At 41.6% G+C, this 17629-nt stretch overlaps 1 protein-coding gene across 1 annotated transcript; it reads left to right on the top strand.

The window, feature by feature from the left end:
• Window positions 1–599: 599 nt before the first annotated feature.
• Window positions 600–17629, top strand: AHSG (alpha 2-HS glycoprotein). Its single transcript, XM_042459159.1, has 7 exons — window positions 600–879; window positions 3181–3291; window positions 5970–6054; window positions 8134–8300; window positions 12750–12860; window positions 14657–14764; window positions 16643–17629. The coding sequence occupies exons 1-7, from the start codon at window positions 664–666 to the stop codon at window positions 16898–16900; spliced, it is 1056 nt and encodes a 351-aa protein (XP_042315093.1). The 5' UTR covers window positions 600–663; the 3' UTR covers window positions 16901–17629.

The following is a 17629-nucleotide window of genomic DNA, read 5'->3' as shown; positions in this document are numbered from 1 at the left end:
TATGAAATAGTTGAGGATTAAGATCCCGACTTTGAATATAACCATTGAAGGACAGGACTAGGGAATAATTTTCCACAATTCCTTTTGGGGTTCAGCCATATACATCTGAGGGATTTTTTTTTTTTATGGTGGTTGTTGGTTTCCTTACCAATGAAGTTGTCAACCTGTGGATTAGCCTGAACTTTCAAGGACCATTTCAAGGTGCTGATACATATTGCCAAAAATGGGTTCAACACTTTGGATAACTATTTTAAAGTTCAAACTGAAACACAGAGTGGATTCATGCCATCCTTGACATAGAAGCCATTAGCTGACATGTAGTAATTTTCATGTATAAACAGGACAGAAGGTTGGTGGGTTGTTGTTTTTTAAAGTATGGTTTTGTGTCTTTTGCTCTTGTCATCTTTATTTTAGCAGACTTGGCAGTTTCCCCCCCTCTTATCTAGTAAAACTTTGACTCAGTGTGTCCACGTATTTACTTTTCTCTTTCTCTTGTTTGCCATCCTTCTTCAGACCCAGGACAAAGATTGCAAACTTTTGTGTTTGCACATGGTGGGGTTTGTGGTGGAATTGTCTATAAATGGGAGCCCTGCTCTGGCTCTTTCTAACTTTCCCTCCTCCCAAAAGAACATTTCTTTTCTAGATCTTGTGCACACGTGAGCCATGAAATCCCTGGTGGCTCTGGTCCTTCTGGGCCAAATCCTAGGATCCATCACAACCTCCCCTCCTTTTCCTCCATTGAACACCCGGCTTCCTGCTTGTGATGATCCAGAAGTGGAACATGCAGCAGCCTTTGCTGTGCATCACATCAACACCCACACTCTTCATGGATATAAGATTGCCCTTAACAGAATTGAGAGTGTCAAGGTTTTGCCAAGGGTAAGTGCTGCATAAATAAAATGTCAGGGTAAACTGGGAACCAAGCAGACTTTCCAATCTCACTTTACTGGTCAGGTTTGGACTAGTTCTCTCCTTTTCTTTTTCTTTTTGGACCGCAACCCCCAGAATCCCCACACCAGAACAGCCAGGCAATTTGTCCAAGCTCTTATTTTATTATACAGTTGGCCTGTGATAGCATCTGAGGTTTGGTCCCAGGATCTCCCATGGATACCAAAATCTATGGATGCTCAGGTCCCATTAAATATCATGGCATAGTAAAATGGTGTCCTTAAAGCTGGACAGTAAAGAAATCAGGTAGAAAGAAAATCAACCCATTTGAGATGCGGTGCTGGAGAAGAGTGCTGAGGATACTGTGGACAGCCCAAAAGACAAGGAAATGGGTCTTAGAGCAGCTCAAGCTCAAACTCTCCCTGGAATCCAGGATGATTAAATTTAGATCACCATACTTTGGACACATCATGGGGAAAAACACTCATTAGAAAAGTCAATGATGCTAGGCAAAGTGGAAGGGAGCTGAAAGAAAGGAAGATAGCATGCTAGATGGCTAGACTCAATTAGGGAGGTCATGAGCCTGAGCCTACAGGGCCTGAGAAGAGAGATAGAGGACTGGAGATCTTGGAGATGTCTCATCCTCAGGTTTGCTATGAGTCAAGGGCAGCTAACAGCAACAAAAACATCAAATATAAAATGGCAAAATCAAGGTTTTCTTTTTGGAATTATTATTAGTTTTTCATATTTTCAAGCCATGGGTGATTGAATTGTGGGTGCAGAATCCCTGGATATGGAAGGCCAAACGTATAAGTAGATAGCAAAGAGCAGTGGTCACGTTCAGTCATTTTTAGACTTTGGACTTAGGATCGCTTTAGATAGTGAAAATGCATTTCTTTACTTACTGCAAAATGGAGGGCCAACCCTCTGATTAGGTAGAATGAAATAACCATTTCAAGCAGCTAATGTTCAAGGCCAGTGCCAGCCGCCTGTCCTTACATTCAATGGCAGCTGATACTTTGCAACTCAATAGAGCAGTAAATCTGCTCCAGGTTTTAGTCACACAAGCTGTCCAAGGTACTGAATTTATTTGGGGGCTGGAATTTAGAATCCTGGATGGATCTTTTACAGTTTGGATTAAAATCCAGAATGGATTCACTCCTCAGTTGACATGATAGCCATCAGCCACCATTATCTCTGGGCCATTTCTGTTCAACTCCTGGGCATTCCTTTCCCTTTGAGAGGCTAGGTTTGCAGCCCCCAAACTAGTCCACTGACCTTAGCTTTGCTAGACAATACTCCATCACCAGTTGAGAAAAGAGATTCAGCTGCTCATACTGTCAGTTTCTGTTTGTGGGATTGAGATGGCACCGTTTTGTGCTTTTTTTCCCCAGTGACAAAATAACTTGGGTAGCCTCTACTACTCATATTGCTAGATGGGATTAGTTCCAATGTCAGTGTCATACAGTTTCAGTCTGATAATCTCCTTTAGTAACAAAAATGTCGCTGTGAGACAGATGTTGCCACTCTTCCTATAAGAAAGCTATTCCATTGTATATTCATATAGATGACAAGACATATAGAATTTGTTGTTCTGTGTTGAAGTTTTATTAACAAATCAGTTCTAGCAACACTCATCTTGGACAAGGGTAGATCATTTGTACCATCAATGGGTCTTGATTGCACACTGAAGTCCAAACTATCCTCAAATACTTTGGCCAGAACTCTATAAATGTCTTACCCATGTTCAAATCATACTCACAGAGTTGGAAGAGATCACAAGAGCCATCCAGTCCAACCCCATTCTGTCATGCAGGAAGACACAATCAAAGCACTCCTGACAGATGACCATGCAGCCTCTGTTTAAAGACCTCCAAAGTAGGAGACTCAACCATCCTCCAAGGGAGTGTGTTCCACTGTCTAACAGCTCTTACTGTCAGACATTCCTCCTAATGTTGAGGTGGAATCTCTTTTCCTGTAGTTTACACCAATTATTCTGTGTCTTGATCTCTGAAGCAGCAGAAAACAAGCTTGCTCCAGCCTCCATATGACATCCCTTCAAATATGTAAACAGGGCTATCACCTCTTAACCTTCTCTTCTCCAAGCTAAACATACCCAGCTCCCTAAGTCTCTCCTCATAGGGCATGGTTTTATGTTGTATTTTTATACATGGGCTTTAAGTTGTATATTCATACATTCATTCCCTAAGCCATAACCAAATTGTATTCATGAGAGACAAAAAACAACAACTACAATAGTTCTAATAATCTTCTCTCTCCTTTTCTTCCCAGCGGCCAAAAGGAGACATGTACTACCTTGAGATGGACTTATTAGAGACCACATGCCATGTGTTGGACCCACTGCCTGCTGCCAATTGTACAGTAAGGTCAAAGATGGAACATGTGAGTATCTGCACTCTTTGGCATACTGGGGCTAATGGGACAATGAGTGGGTCACTGCCTTAAAGCCAAGGAATTCTGAGATTCAGACCCAGCTACTTGTGATTTGCTAGAGCATCTCTGCAAGATCTACAGTACATTCACTTTGTATCTCTGCTGGTTGGAAGGAGTGTTGAGAATTAATTTAGCCCACCCACATTACCCAATTATAGTGCTATTATTTCACTTTAATTGTTATGGTTGTGCCCTATGGAATGCTGGGTCTTTTAGTCTGACGAGGGACCAGACTACTCTGGCTGAGAATTCTGAATGTTACTCCCTGGTTCTGGAAATTCCAGGATTCGATAGGATGGAACCATGGCAGTTAAAGTGAGATAATAGTGCTGTAATTATGTAGTGTGAATGGGCTGTAAGTAAGTCTACCCCTGAACAAAAGCGGATAGCATGTGGCCCTCCTGCTATGGGTCCAGCAAAGCTCCCCCCCCCCCGTCCCAAGACTAGGACTGTAGCTTTGTGGAATATTTAGCCTTTTCTGTCAGAGAGCTCTGGTGCTTCAACAAACTACAAATCACAGGATTCCATAGGATGGAGCCATGGCAACTAAAGCGGTGTCAAACTGCATTAATACTGCAGTGTGGGAGCAACATTGGCTTTCCCCCCATCATTGATGTTCTCCTGTGAATAACACACACATTCTTTTTAAGATAGGTATGCACATATGTATAATTCCTGATGGATGTTTTAGCCTGAGGGTGGGAATCATGCAGCCTTCCAGATATTGCTGGACAGCAGTAAAATAGTGTTCCATATATGAATGGCAAAAATCAAGTTTTGCTTTTTGGAATTTTTTTGTGTGTGTGAATATTTTCAGAGCATGGATAGTTGAATGTGTGGATACTGAGGGGCCAACTGTACTTGCTGGAAGAGAGCCACATACTTTCCTCATCCATTATCACTGAATGAAGACCCTTACAAGTGCAGTGTGTACGGAGCAATGCCCTCCATGTGTTCAGTGTAGTATCATAGGTTGGAAGGGACCACAAGGGTCATTTAGTCTAATCCCTGCTATGCAGGACAGAGGCATCAAAGTATCTTGAGAGACAGTCATTCAACCTCTGTTTAAAAACCTCCAAAGAAGATGTAGTTTACTCTCAACTAAGAGTGCATAGGATAGATTGCAGTTCATCTTTGTTATTCCAAGAAAGGCTCAATGACAACTTAATATTTCTTAGGGCTTAGTCATTTAGTACACTTCTGATTAATCATTCTTCATGATGGTTCAACCACAGAGGGGAGTTAGCAATCCAATTTTGCCATATCATTTTGGGAGAACTCAGACTGTCACCCTAGACTATTGGCATTGTAGAAATAATGCAATTTGACTCTGCTTTGACTGCCATGGCTCAATGCTATGGAATCCTAGGATTTGTAATTTCTTGTGACATCAAGGTGTTATGATAGAGAAGGCTAAATATCTCAGTGTTACTCAAAATGTTGGGGCTCCAAGGGAGCACCCAAAATCAATATTTAATAGGAGAATTATTAGTTCAAGTAAACCTGCTGAGAGAGCTTTGGACAACTAAAAGCAGGGATCGAGCCTGTGTATAGTGGTTTCAAGAAACAGAACTCCAGAGTGCAAAGTCCAAATGTAGTTTTATCCATAGATGAAAGGGAATCACCACTCATGCAAAGACATTCACTCTCACACAATACAAGAACAAATGATATAAAAGTGGTAGCAGATAGTGACTTTCAGGATTGCAGAGGGTGATCCTGGTTCCAGAAGCAGAGGTTCCAACTGAAGGGGAGGTTCTGTGATGGGAAAGTGGCTCAGCATGCTGCCTGTGGATCTGAGTTGGCCAACAGTTGCTGAGATGTGTGGTGAGAGATTGACAGAGTGTGTCTGAATCTCCAGTGAGACCAAAGTGAAAGTGTCTTGGCAGGTATATGTATAGGGCAAAACATATCCTGGGGCAGATTTTGGGATTAAAGTGAAGTTTCCAGGAGGGAAGAACAGAACTGGAAGTCTGTAAATGGCTGGACAATCACTGTGAATGTCCCTGGACAAAGGAGTCTCACTCCCAGAAGGAGGTAATCTTGGACTTGCTGTTCATGTATAAGCACTAGGTCTATCACCCACCACCACTCCTATCAGTGAAGGGATTATGCAGATTCCAGTCTTGATTGATCTATCCTTGGCTAAGTGCCCCATGCTGAGCCAGTCAGATCTCCTCATATGGCCATGGAATTCCTTATATGATATGGCTAATTTCCCACACTTGAAGTGCCTTCTTAGCTACCTGCCTAAAACATTCCTTTTGATATCAATTTGATATCAGAAAAAAGGAGGGGTGCAGTGACCCAAATCTTGGAATAACATCATAAAACTACAAATCCCATAATTCCATAGCATTGAGCAATGGCAGTTAAAGAGGTATCAAACTGCATTAATCCTGCAGTGTAGATGCAGCCCAACATTCTTTCAGTTTACAAAAACAACCCAAGCTTCTCATCAGGGACAATTTCACCATTATGGGTGAGCTTGTGTATGGTTGTCTGCTTCTCTGTGTGTGTGCAACTATGTGTCTCCACAAAAGTAGTTGTGGATGATTAGCAAAATGCTGCAGAATTACTTATTTCACCACTTTCTTCTCTATAACTTCTATATTTTGAACTTCTAGGCTGTTGAAGCAGACTGTGATGTCAAACTACTCAGTCTTGATGGGAACTTTAAAGTGCTCTCCACCAAATGTCACTCATCTCCAGGTAACCAATATTATTGCTCTGGGGCTCATAGCTGGGGCAAAAACTATATTTTTTTTGGTAGGAATGAAAGTGGCCCTCCAAGGTCCCCTAGCCTTCCACAGTTCCCTACCCCTATTTTAGAGTCCCATTCCCTGTTTAATCTCTCTCTAACCAGCATACCTGAATGCCCAGTTATACATTACATTAAATGCGTTTTTGTTATTGTTGGGTCCCTTCATGTCATTTTTGAATTATGGTGTCAGTGTAATAGTTTGAGTGTTTGACTACAACTCTGGAGAACAGGTTTGGAATCCCAGCTCAGCCATGTAAAAACCCACTGGGTGAAACGCCACAATAGATTCATCTTTGTTGTTGTCATGTACTTTCAATTCCTGACTTCTGGAAACCCTAAGAGAACCTATTGTGGGATTTTCTTGGCAAGTTTCTTCAGAGGGGGCATGCTGTTGCCTCCTTCGGGGTCTGAGAGTGTGTGACTTGCCCAAGGTCACCCAGCTGATTTTACATATCTGAGCCAGGATTTGAACCCTGGTCTCCCGCATCCGAGTACAATGCTCAACCTACTACACCATGCTTGTTTTAACATCACCATAAGTCAGAAACAACTTGAAGGCACACAACAATATCACAGGGCTTTCATGGCAAGATTTGTGCAGAGTGGTACCCTTGCCTTCCCCTGAGGCTGAGACAATATGATTTGCCCAAGATCACCTGGGCTTTGTTTCCATGGCTGGGTAGGGATTCAAAACCTGGTAATCCAACACTGAAGCCATGACACCATGCTGGTTCAGCCCATGAACGGTGTAATCACATTACAATTGTGGTGTGAGTTTTTTTAACAACAGCTGCAAGGTAGGTGATCAGGATAGGGTAAAACAGATCCTGTCTGATCTGAAAAGCTAAATAGAGTCAGCCCTGGGTAGTAATAATTTTATTTTTATCCTGCTTTTTGCCAAGCAATCAAAGAGGCATACAACAGGCTAAAATATATCCATATATACATAGTACCCCCCCTTAAAACAGGATTAAACAGTATAAGACTAAAACTAACATTTTAAAATCCAAACATTAACCATGGGCAGAGTTCAATAAATGGGGAAGTTTTTTGTTGGTTTTTTGGGCTATGTGGCCATGTTCTAGGAGAGTTTCTTCCTGACATTTTACCAGCATTTGTGTCTGGCATGTTCAAAGAATGCCTGCCTGGAAAGGACTTGGGTATATATATTGTGGGACCTGGAAAGGCAGGAGTGATTTGCATGTGTATTGTTCTGTTGCTAATGGCAGGCCTCATGGGGAAGTCTTTTTCGTGGCCGAGTGTTTTATTCTGGGAAGGCCTGCCTAAAAAGAGATCCGTCTTAATGTCTTTTTTGAAGCTCTCTAGATTGGTAATTTGACAGATCTTGTCCGGCAGGCCATTCCATAAATTGGGAAGCCACTAGTCAACCTTGAGTCACTTCATCCATCTTTGATCTCTTGCACACTATATTCCCAAGATTACACTGGATAGAACTATGGCAATTACAAATGGTATCACTCCAGTTTATCTCACAGAGTTATCATGAAGATAACATTGCCTCGTAACTATCTATAGCACTCTGAGTTCCTTGGGGGAAGGTTGGAATGAAAGTGTAATAAATAAAATACTCTGCTCTTTGTTTTCCCCACCACAGACAATAACTGAAAGTACAGTGAGCCCTTGGTATCCACTGGGATTTGGTTCCAGGACCACCACCACCACCCCTGTGGATACCAAAATCCGTGGATGTTCAAGTCCCATTAAATATAGCGGCATAGGAAAATGGCATCCGATATATAAAATGGCAAAATCAAAGTTTGCGTTTTGAAAGTGAAATATATATATATATATGTGTATATATATATATATATATATATATATATATATATATATATATATTTTTCCAAGCTGTGGATGCATGAATCTGTGGATACAGAGGAAAGACTAACCAGCTATCATAAATGCTCAGGAGATACTGGCTGCAAATGTTACCAGCTTTTTTTTTTAAAAAAAAATGAATAAAATACGGGTTGGTTTTTCTCTCTCTCTCTCTTTTTCTTTCTTAGACTCAGCGGAAGATCTTAGAAAGATTTGCCCTGATTGTACACCTATATCGAAGCTGAATGATATTGGTGTGGTGAATGCAGTCGATGTTGCTCTCTCTGAGTTCAATGCTAGAAATGACACAAACCATTACTACAAGCTCCTTGAGATCTCAAGAGGGAAGCACACTGTGAGTATCAAAGACCCTTTCTAGACGAGAAAAAAGAGAACTCACAGCATCATCAAGGACTTTTTATTACTACTTCCCAAGTCAGTTTAAAATAATCCACTATTTTCTGAAATGAAATGTACCTCTCTAAGGCAGGCTGTGTGTCTATATTATCCTGGAACCAGCAAAGATGGCCTTAGCCCAGAAATAGCAAATTTTTTTCCAGATTCAACCGTGACAAAACAAAGAGGAATGCTAGCAATAGAAGAAAATAATCTTGATATTTAACTAGTGTGTGGCATAGTGGTTTGATTGAGCACTGGACTACAACTCTGAAGACCAGGATTCTCGCCCACGAAACCCAATGGATGACCTTGGGCAAGTCACATTCTCAGAGGATGGCAATTATTATTATTATTATTATTATTATTATTATTATTATTATTAAACTTTATTTCTAAAGCGCTGTAATTATACACAGCACTGTACAAAATCAGTAAAATTAAGAAATATATAAAAGCCTGCCCGAGGCGTACACTCTAAAAGTAATAACAATTAGATAGAGGAATAGATAAAATTACAATGTAGGAAAGAAAAGACAAATTAAAAAACATCAGATATAAAAGCAAACCGCATCAAACGTTATCAGACAGCCAGATGACAATCACAAATTCCCTGAGAACGCTTCACTAAACAATATAGTTTTCAGCTCAGCCTTAATGCCGGTTAGGGAAGTGATGAGCCATGCATGCAGAGGAAGAAGGTTCCAGGAATAAGGAGCAGCAAGAGAGAAGGGACGGATCTGGGACGGGGCAGAGAATATCCTGGGTTGAGAGAGGAGACTTTGGCTACCAGAGCAGAGAGTGCGAGTAGGGATGTAGGGAGAGAGAAGATCAGATAAATAAAGAGAGGCCAGCCCATGCAGGGCTTTAAAGGTGAGTAACAAAAGTTTGTACCTGATGCGGAAAGGAAGAGGGAGCCAGTGAAGGGAGGACAACAGAGGGGAGACATGATCATAGCGGCGAGCGAGTGAAATAATGCATGCAGCTGAATGCTGAACAGAAATTAATGGGTGGAGGTGAGAGAGAGGAAGCCCTGCCAGGAGGAGGTTACAGTAGTCTAGTCGTGAGACCATTAGGGCATGGACCAGTGTTTTTGTGGTAGAAGCTGAGAGATATGGACGGATTTTGGCAAAAATCTACAGTCCTTGGCTGTAGTCTGGATCTGAGGGATAAATGACAAAGAGGAGTCAAAAATGAAACCAAGACTGCGGGCTTCCTGGACCGGCTGGATAGAGACGTTATTGACAGAAATAGAAAAGGAATAGTGAAGGGTGGGCTTAGGAGGGAAAACAAGAAGCTCGGTCTTGGACATATTGAGCTTCAGACGCCGATGGTGCATCCAGTGGGAGACAGCTGTTAAACAGGATGACACTTGCTGCTCTAGCTCTGGCAAAAGATTAGGGGTGGAAAGGTACAGCTGGGTATCATCGGCATACAGATAATAGGAGAAACCAAACGAACTAATAAGTTTGGCAAGGGAGAGTGTGTATAAAGAGAACAAAAGGAGACCCAAAACAGAGCCCTGAGGAACTCCAACAGATAAGGGGACAGAGAACGAGGTCTGACCACCTGAGACCACTGTAAAAGATCTATCTGACAGGTAAGATGTGAACCAATCGAGAACAAGGCCCAAGAAACCAAGGTCAGAGAGTACATCTATTAGGAGACAGTGGTCCACGGTGTCGAAGGCCGCAGACAGATCGAGAAGGACAAGGATAGAGTAGAGGCCATTTGCCTTGGCCCGCAAAAGATCATTCGAGATCTTAGTAAGGGCTGTGGAGTGCCGTGGGCGAAAACCAGACTGGAAGGGATCCAGAATGGAGTTGGTTTCAAGAAACTCAAGACAGCGTGAATAGACAACTCGTTCCAACACCTTAGAAAGAAAAGGAAGAAGAGAGATTGGACGATAGCTAGCCAAGGAAGAATGGTCAAGAGAGGGTTTTTTCAGAATAGGGGAAACTAAGGCATGTTTGAAGACCGAGGGGAAGGAACCCGAAGAGAGAGAGCGATTAAAGATATAGAGGAGGGAGGGTAACAAGGAGGGGGCTATAGAGATTAGAAGACGGGAAGGAATTGGATCAAGAGAGCAGGTGGTAGGTTTGGATGAATTCAGCAGCGAAGAGAGTTCTTCCAAAGAAACAGGAGGAAACAGAGAGAGTTTATTAGTAGGAGGGGCGAGGAGATTAATGGTGGGAGCCAAATCAGGGAGAGTTAACTCAGAACAAATAGTAGTGATCTTTGTAATGAAGTAACTGGTGAAGTCGGAGGGTGAAAATAATGGAGAGACGGAGGGAGGAGAGGGTTTTAACAGCGTGTTGAAACAGGAGAACGAACGCTGCAGGCACCTCTCATTGGCGCTGATCAATGATTTAAAGTAGTCTTGTTTTGCCATTGACAGGGCGCGTGAAAAAGATAAAAGAATGAATTTATAGTGGATAAAGTCGGCCCACTCCCTGGACTTTCTCCAGAGATGTTTGACTGCTTGAGAGCAGGACCAGAGAAACCTAACAATAGGAGTGATCCAGGGCTGAGGCCTAGTCATAGAGGAAGAGGAGGACATGCGCATAGATAGTGGGGCAAGGCTGTCAAGAGTTGAGGAAAGGGTGGAATTCAATAAAGACATAGCTGAGTCAGGAGAGTCCTCAAGATTGAGAGAAGCGAAGGATGAGTCCAAAGACTGAGTGAGATGGTTAACATAATGAAGATCGCGGAACTGGTGGAGGACAGTACGACAGGGAGGTGGGATATAGGTAAGAGTAAAGGAGAGTAAGTGACGGTCAGATAGTGGAAAATCAGAAGCGATAATGAATCTCCTCTGAAGAAACTTGCCAGAAAAATCCTGTGTTCAGTTTATCTTAGGTCCGAAATGATTAGAAGGCACACAACAACAATATTGCTAAATCCCTTTAACATTTTGACTGAATAATAATTTAGAAGACCTCAATGGAAATTGGCGAAAGTCAGTTTCTGAAATATTGCCTGAGGCTAGGGCTGCACCTACACTGCAAAATGAATGCAGATTGTCACTGCTTTAGCTGCCATGGTTTAATGCTATGGAATTCTGGGATTTGTAGCTTTGTGGGATAGTTTGCCTTTGCTGTCAGAGAGCTCTGGTGCCTCAGCAAATTACAAATATCAGGATTCCATGGAATGGAGCCATGGCAGTTACTGGGATGCCAAACTGCATTAATCTTGCAGTGTGGAAGCAGCCTCCATGTAACATGTGAATAGTGGGAGGCAAGGGGAACAAAAAGGAGGGCAGAGTGAAGGCAACTGTTGTTGATGTTGTGTGCCTTCGAGTCATTTTCAACTTATAGCGATCCTAAGGTGAACCTATCATGGTTCTTGGCAGGATTTGTTGGCAAATCTTGGCAGGATTTGTTCAGAGATTTGCCATTGCCTTCCCCTGAGGCTGACTTGCCCAAGGTTACTCAGTGGGTTTCATGGCCAAGCTGGGATTTGAACCCTGTTCTCCACTCATAGTCTGATGCCCAAACTACTACACAATGCCAGAGTGAGGAGAACCCAGGATATTTCAAGAAATCCCCTCTGAACAAATCTTGCCAAGAAAACTCTGTGATAAGTTCACCTTAGGGGTCACCGTAAATTGGAAATGACTTGAAGGCACACAACAACAACACCAATAATCCATTTTCAGTCCTCTTTGTCTCTACTTAAAATAGGTTTTGGGGAGACTAATGGAAAAAAATCTCTGCCCAAGAAAGTGGAGCATCAGTCCAAAAAGTAGGCGATACCTACAGTTGCCAGGTCAGGACTATCCCAGGCCCTGAGCTTTCATAACCAAAAACTAAGGCCAGGGGACTTGTAATGTCACAGGAGCAGGGACGTAGCCAAGGGGTCCGGACCCCCCCCTTCCATTAGATAAAATGAATGGTGCATGCTGCCGCGCCGCTGTACCCAAGCCCCATTATAATGGTGGCACTTAGTCTGGACCCCCCCTTCCCAAAATCCTGGCTACGTCCCTCACAGGAAACCGATGTTACAAAGAGCAGTTGATACATGAAGCATCAACCACAGTTGCTCAGATTATGCCATTCGAATAAAAAACACCATGTATGACAAAATGAGAAAAATACATTCACACATGCTTTTTAACGCAGTTATCTTGCCCTGAGATTCCTCCCCCTTGCCTGAGGTCTGGCAAAGTGGGACCAGACCCTGAGATGTGGAAACCCAAGTACAGTAATACAAACTTGACAGACCCACATTCTGACTCAGTATAAGGCTGCCTCATAAGCAGATTGGGGATGCAGAGCGAACCAAAGTGCCAAAGCTATGTGCACACTACTGTTCATGTTATTCCATCATTTGACTGTTTCTTTGTTCAGTTTTGGACTGGCTCCTAATCCAGGGACAGCTAAAATATGATCTGCTCTCTTCTCCCCAGCATTTGCCTCCTGCTTCTCATGTGGAGTTTGCAATTGTTGCCACTAACTGCACAGCCCAAGAAGCTAAGGACCACATAGAAGACTGCCACCTGGGAACAGGTGAACATGTGGTAAGTGCAAATGATACAGTTTCGTTCCTATTAAACTGAATGCAGAATCATCTGGGGTCAAAAAACACTTGCTCTCTCTTTTTTTGACAAGCAAGCTTCCTGAGTCTTTTACTAGACTAGAGGACTGGGGTGCTGGACAGAGCTTAGAAAAATCACTGTGGACTACAGCTTGCAGAATCCCCATCTTGCATGGCTGGTGGCCATGTTGGCTGAAGAGTGCTGGGAACTGTAGTCCAAAAAAGTAACTTCCCCATTCTTTGGAAGCTCGAGGAACAGAGCATGTTGCTTTCTTCAATGAATCACCAAGGTAGACCAAGATTGGGATATGGTCAGTCTTGAAATGGCCAGTAGTCGCTTTTTTTTTGTACTTTGTTTTGTTTTGTTTTAGTTTTTTAAAAATCTTTATTAATATTATAACCTACATACAATAATATAAGAAAACTTTTACATAATATTCCACATATATATGGTATATCAAATTAGTTATCCATTTTTACGAACTTATCTAAATCTAATTCAATATCAAACCATTTAATTTTAATTAGACCAGTAATTTAACAAAAACACATCAAACTGTTATTAATATCTTCATTCTTCTTGCTGTCTTCTTTTCACCATATACTTTTCATAATTACACAAAGGTATAAAACTATTAATTATATCACTAATTCATTTTTTTTCCACCAGTGGTAGATTATAGTGATTTATAAACCACAATCCCCATGGTCCACTCACATGTTATAAATTTATGATGAAAAAGTATAAAGATTTAAAATATAGCCTGGCATCCATACAGTGATGTACTCAGGCCTGGGTTGCTCTAAGCACGCAATGTGACTTTTTTGGTGGACAATGCACAGCAGTTTCATCCAGCTGATAATGGCATAAGTTGAATTGTGCACGTGGGACTGTTGTGCATGAAGCAGCACATTAAAGTACAGAGAGTAGTATGTGAATGTGCACTGCTTCTATGCACTGCCTTTGGACATTGTGCTTTACAGTTGCATAATAATGGATTGTTAGCCATGCACACTGCGCATTGATCCACATATGCTGCTATGCAGTACAGGGGTTGTGTAACATACAATACAGTAACTGTTTGAGTGGACAGTTACCCTGCCTACACTGAAGCAATGTAGTATTTGGGCCATAATGAGTGTGTTGTCTATATGTAGAGATCTTGTAGCACCTTTGAGACTGAAAGAAAGAAATTGGCACTATGAGCTTTCGCAGACTAAAGTCTACAAAAGCTCGTGCTGACAACTTCTTTCTTTCAATTAGTCTCAAAAGTGCTACAAGATCTCTCTACATACTGATTCTACAGACTAACATGGCTATATCTTTTAATTCTATGTGTTATCTATAGAATGTGTAGCATTGCATTTATTTGACATTTTTAATTTGTTGCCTACTTTACTTTATTGTATCCTTTCCTGTATTGCTGTGTATTATTTATATGTATTATGCTATTATTTCTTAGATTGTATGCCATGGGCAGGTTTATTTTATCTATTTTATTGTTTGTATGTACAGCGCTGTGTAAATCTACAGCACTATATAAAGCTAATAATAATAATAATAATTTGTTATTGGCAAAAGCCGTTGTAGTGCCACAATGTGAAGATATAGATTTTGCCCAGATCATTTCCCTAATTGCCGTGTTTTTCTTTTTCTTTTTCTTTTCCCCCCCCCTATGGAGTGGATGGTAATGTGAGATTTCCCTAAACACTGTGGGATGGCTAAGGAACTGTATATTCATCCTGACATCTTAATTATACTATAACTTCTTCCTCTAGCACTTTGGGTTCTGCAAAGCCACCATTTTCGATAGGACTGTTGCTGGTCCTGCTGATGCCAAATTTCCTCCTGGAGATGCCGTGGACTGTACCATCTTTGACCAACAGGTACAAATTCTAAACATTATTTTCAGGAATTCTTCCACCTGTTTTTTTTAAAAACATAGGAAATTGCTGCCCTGTTGTAAATTGAGAAGGTCTGATGATATGTGGATCAAAAAAACCCTACTGCAGGCACCACATGGTTGGCAGTTTAATACATGAGGCAAAATTTCCAGTCCTCTTGCACTAGCTTGGGGTAGGTGAAGAACTACTAATCCCCAAATGCAACTATTACTAGTGCATTCTTGGAATTGTATTCCAAAATATATTTCTCCTTCCAAGTTCTGCACCAGTTCCTATCGCTGCCAGGTTTCAGCAGTTTGTGATTATTTAATCATTCTACCTTGTTAGGACCCAACTTAATTTCTTTTACTTCTTTTCCCACGCATATTTCCACAGCAGTATCCCCTAGTTTAGAGCTTGAGGAAATATTTTTTTATTATTATTATTACAACTCTGAATTTCCCTGCCAGTATACATGTGCTAAGGAAATTGTGGATGCTATAGAATGGGATCCAGTTGATGATAAGTCAGATTTCACCTTTACTTTTTTGGTCATTGCTGAGGTCAGAATTCTCTACCCGGTTACTAAAATTCCCTTCCTCACATAAATCCATTTTCTCTCAGGGTCTGTCTACACAGGCTGCTTAATCTAAGGCCAGTCTGGAGCATTCTGCCCTGGACTTGACCCCAGACCAACTATGACCAACCACACGCCTGTGGTTGAATCCAATGTAACACCACATCATGGTGCACATGGGCCAGCAGGGCCAACACTACATCAGTCCCATTGGCCTGTTCTTCTTGATGCCAACATAATTGTTACAACCTTGCAGGCCTCCCTGTGAGAGCAAAGCTGTAGCCATTGCTTCTGCTGAGAGTTCTGGTGCCACAACAAACTGCAAACCCCAGGAGTCCCTAGGATGGAGCCATGACAGTTAAAGTAGTGTCAGACTGCATTAATTCTGCAGTGTGGTGGCACCCTTAGAAAAGGTGGTTTTGAGGAGTTGGGTGGGAGACTGTCATAGCTGTATCTCACATTTATGTCTCCTCATGCTGGACTGTAACTTTTTTCAGTCTTTGAATTGAAGCAACAGGTATAAGCACTTGGCTACACAGGACATTTATGCCTCACTAAATGTTTAGAAACAAAAACCAAAAAGGATGTTGTATGGGGACATGATGCAGCCTTGCTGTGATACTGTCTCCCATCATCTGCCCCTACTGTCTCTTCAGATTTGTTTGGATGGGGGAGGTTGTGAAAGCCTTGATGTGCACCCCAAAATCCATCTTAAGCAATTCTTAATAATAATAATAATAATAATAATAATAATAATAATATTTTTTTATTTATATACCGCTATTCCAAAGATCACAGCAGTGAACAGCAAGTAAGCTAATTAGCAAGTAAGCTAATTTGCCCCCAACAGTCTGGGTACTCATTTTAATGACCTCGGAAGGTTGCAAGCCTGAGTAGAGCTTGGGCCCTTTTGCTGGTCTTGAACTCGCAACCTTGTGGTTTTGAGTGAATGGCTCCAGTACAGGCATTTAACCACTGCGCCACCAGGGTTCTTAAGTTTGTATGCAAACCCAGTCCTCTAAGCAGAAAAATCTGAATTAAGATTGCATTCTGGGGTCTCGCTCACATTACGCTATACTATAGTTTCATGCCACTTTTAACAGCTATGGCTCCATCCTATTGAATTCTGGAATTTGTAGTTTTCTGCAATAGATTGAAAGTCCCCCACCAAGCTACAGGTCCCATGATTCCTTAAGATGGAGCCATATCAGTTAAAGTGTCATTCAAGTGCTCTCATTGAACACTGCAAAAAAGATCCAAGTCAATGGTGCAGGCGGACTAGTCATGATGGTTTTCTTTTCCAGGCTGGATTTTCCCACACCCACCTGACTGAGCATCATTTAGGGAAGAAAATTCCTTCCCCTGGAGTTGGCCACACTGTGCTTGACCTCATACATTCTCACAATGACACACATGCATCACACGAGTCCCACTCTGCTGAAGTTGCTGTGGTTGAAGTTGCAAGTCCCGTGGTCAAAAGGGCAGTGGATCCTGTACCAGTGGCACCAATACTACCCGTTCTTCAACAGTGTCCAGGAAAATACCACCATTTTAAAATTTAATCATGGAAGAGCCTGTAAGATAGCCCACAGATGGGGGTATACAAAAGAAGTCATGGAACCATCTAGTTAATGAAATGTCTTTTATGTTCCTCTACGTCTGAACTCAAAAAAGACTTTACCTGATAGATCACAGCTATAATTGGCAAACATTTACTCCCTCTTCTTTGAAGGGCTGTATGCGTGATATGCCCATTTCCTTTCTACTTATGAATATTGTGGTGCTTCACACAGATTTAGTATCTCCTGCCTGCGCTGTTGTTTTTATTTTATTTTTAAAGTTTCTAGTCCTTGTGATCACCAAGTGAAAAGCATGGAAATAGTATAAGTGATATCATATGAGCTGAAGAAGGAGAAATAAACAAAAATTATGGTATTCCAGGGATGGAGATTCTATCTGGTGCATAGTTTGCTAACCCTTCCTTTCAGTAGAAGAAAAAGAAGAAAGTGTACAAATGATATAATAGCATAATTTGTATACTTTACAGTTCAGGTAACAAACATGTGAAACTTTGGTCCAGAATCTGTTGTGGTGGTTGGTGGGGATTGTTTGGAAGGAAGAATGTACACAGTGCTGGGCAGAACTGGCCACAAAACCTTTACCAGGTTTCTTGTCTGTATGGGATTTTTTTATTATTTCCATTGTCCAAAAAAGCAAAGTTGAGAAATCTATATTCAGAGTGTAAGAAAACCAAACAATGGTGCTTATAAAATAAAACATTAAATGCAAAA

The sequence above is a fragment of the Sceloporus undulatus genome, chromosome 3 (assembly GCF_019175285.1).
Source record: "Sceloporus undulatus isolate JIND9_A2432 ecotype Alabama chromosome 3, SceUnd_v1.1, whole genome shotgun sequence".
NCBI classification, from domain to species: domain Eukaryota; kingdom Metazoa; phylum Chordata; class Lepidosauria; order Squamata; family Phrynosomatidae; genus Sceloporus; species Sceloporus undulatus.
This window is presented reverse-complemented; position numbering and strand designations above follow the sequence as displayed.